At 37.7% G+C, this 2,294-nt stretch overlaps 1 protein-coding gene across 1 annotated transcript; it reads left to right on the top strand.

The window, feature by feature from the left end:
- The first annotated feature begins 498 nt into the window (after positions 1 to 498).
- On the top strand, positions 499 to 1,752 carry LOC126690059 (uncharacterized mitochondrial protein AtMg00810-like). Its single transcript, XM_050385195.1, has one exon. The coding sequence runs from the start codon at positions 499 to 501 to the stop codon at positions 1,750 to 1,752; it is 1,254 nt and encodes a 417-aa protein (XP_050241152.1).
- The last annotated feature ends 542 nt before the right edge of the window (positions 1,753 to 2,294 follow it).

Raw genomic sequence — 2,294 nt, 5'->3', positions numbered from 1 at the left:
GATAATCCACCTTCCTTTTCTGCCAACAAGTCAGGTATCCTCTTTCCCTTGTCTCATTATCTTAATTCTTCAAAATTATCCTCCAATTATGCACATTTCTGCTCCCTCATCTCTGCCATACCTGAACCTACATCTTACCATGAGGCAATCAAAGATTCTAATTGGCAGGATGCTATGGCATCTGAAATTGCTGCTTTGGAAGCTAATCAAACCTGGTCCATTACACCTTTACCTCCTCATAAAAGGGCCATTGGGTGCAAATGGGTCTATAGAGTCAAATACAATGCTGATGGCTCGTTGGACAGATACAAAGCCAGGCTTGTTGCCAAAGGTTTCACTTAACAAGCTGGTTTAGACTTCACTGATACTTTCTCACCTGTTGCTAAGCTCACTACTGTCAAAACTCTTCTTGCCATTTCTGCTGTGAGAGGTTGGCATTTGGTTCAACTTGATGTGAACAATGCCTTTCTTAATGGTGATCTCCATGAAGAAGTCTATATGCAGTTACCTCAGGGATTTCACAGCAAGGGGGAGAACCTAGTTTGCAAGCTTAACAAGTCTTTGTATGGTCTCAAGCAAGCATCAAGACAGTGGTACTCCAAGTTCTCTTCAACCATTTTAAAATATGGTTTCAAGCAATCTAAATCAGATTACTCCTTGTTCACTAAGAAGTGCAATCAGACTTTCATAGCATTACTTGTTTATGTTGATGACATTCTAATTGCAAGTAATGATGTTCAAGCAGTTGAAGATCTTAAGACTTCTTTGAATCAGGAATTCAAGTTGAAAGACCTTGGTAATTTGAAATACTTTCTTGGTCTTGAGGTTGCTAGATCAGAGAAAGGAATTTCATTATGTCTAAGGAAGTATGCATTAGGTGTTCTTAAAGATGCTGGAATGACAGGTTGCAAACCCAGCAAAGTACCAATGGAACAGAACTTAAAACTAAGCAAATTTCAAGGAGAATTGTTGACTGATCCGAGTGTTTATAGGAGATTAGTTGGAAGACTGCTTTACCTAACCATAACAAGACCAGATATTACCTATTCAGTTCATAAACTAAGCCAATTCATGGCTAAGCCTAGAAAGCCACATCTTGATGCAGCCTACAAGGTGTTGCAATACATTAAAGGATGCCCTGGCCAAGGCATTCTCCTATCATCAAAATCAGATTTGCATTTGAAGGCTTACACGGATGCAGATTGGGCCTCTTGTGTAGATACCAGAAGGTCTACTACTGGATTTTGTGTGTTTTTAGGAGACTCATTGATCTCATGGAAGTCTAAGAAACAATCCATAGTTTCTAGATCCTCAGCTGAAGCTGAATATAGGGCAATGGCCTTAAGTGTTTGTGAAATGACTTGGCTGTTGGCTTTGTTAAAGGATTTTGAAGTTGATCATCCACAACCGGGCATGCTTTTCTGTGATAACCAGGCAGCAATCTATATTGGTGAGAACCCTGTCTTTCATGAATGTACAAAACACATAGAAGTAGACTGCCACTTGGTTAGAGACAAGGTACAAGAAAAGGTGATTCGTTTATTCTTCACTCCCACACATACACAGCTAGCAGATCTATTTACCAAGGCATTATGCAGTCAGGAGCTGAAGTTCTTAATTTCCAAGATGAATGTATTAAACATACATAATTCTGAGTCTCATCTTGAGGGGGAGTATCAGACAACAAAGAAGAAAGGAGCAGAGAATAAGAAGAATGAGAAGAGGAGTAAAACGACACTACAAATAAGCTAAGCTATAAGTCTACTTAGAAGAGCAGCTAAATGGCATGTAGTCTTGGTTGATTATTTAACTCAGATTATGTCACACGTATTGTAACTAACTCCCACACGTGTTGTAACTAACTCCATTAGCTTCTTCTCCCTTTTCTGTTATTCTTTCAGTTATTCCGTTGCTCTCTGTTTTGGGTATTTGATTTCAGAGATGTATATAAGCTTGATGTATGTACAGATTCATTTAATACAAGAATTAGAGAAAGTTTCTTATCTCTTCTCTCAATTTCTCTCTCTGTTCTTCCTGTGTGTTCACACATTAGTTTCTTCCTTTATTTCTATTTTGTTACACATTGCGCTATATGCCATGAATGTGAATGTTCTAATGCCACATGTCCATAAATCCTATCAATTAATGTATGTAAAGGCGTTTGTATTAATCATATACACACAAAAAAGTTTTGTAGCCTTCTCATATATGGGACATGATAACATCCTAATGCACATAAGAAGGTGTTTTTATTTTATTTTATTTTTATTTGAACCTTCAAGTAGTGTAAACAT

The sequence above is a fragment of the Quercus robur genome, chromosome 6 (genome assembly GCF_932294415.1).
Source record: "Quercus robur chromosome 6, dhQueRobu3.1, whole genome shotgun sequence".
Classification (NCBI taxonomy): Eukaryota; Viridiplantae; Streptophyta; class Magnoliopsida; order Fagales; family Fagaceae; genus Quercus; species Quercus robur.
This window is presented reverse-complemented; position numbering and strand designations above follow the sequence as displayed.

Excerpts from the sequence above, each read along its gene's own strand:
- LOC126690059 (XM_050385195.1), top strand. The coding sequence starts at position 499 with ATGCAGTTACCTCAGGGATTTCACAGCAAGGGGGAGAACCTAGTTTGC.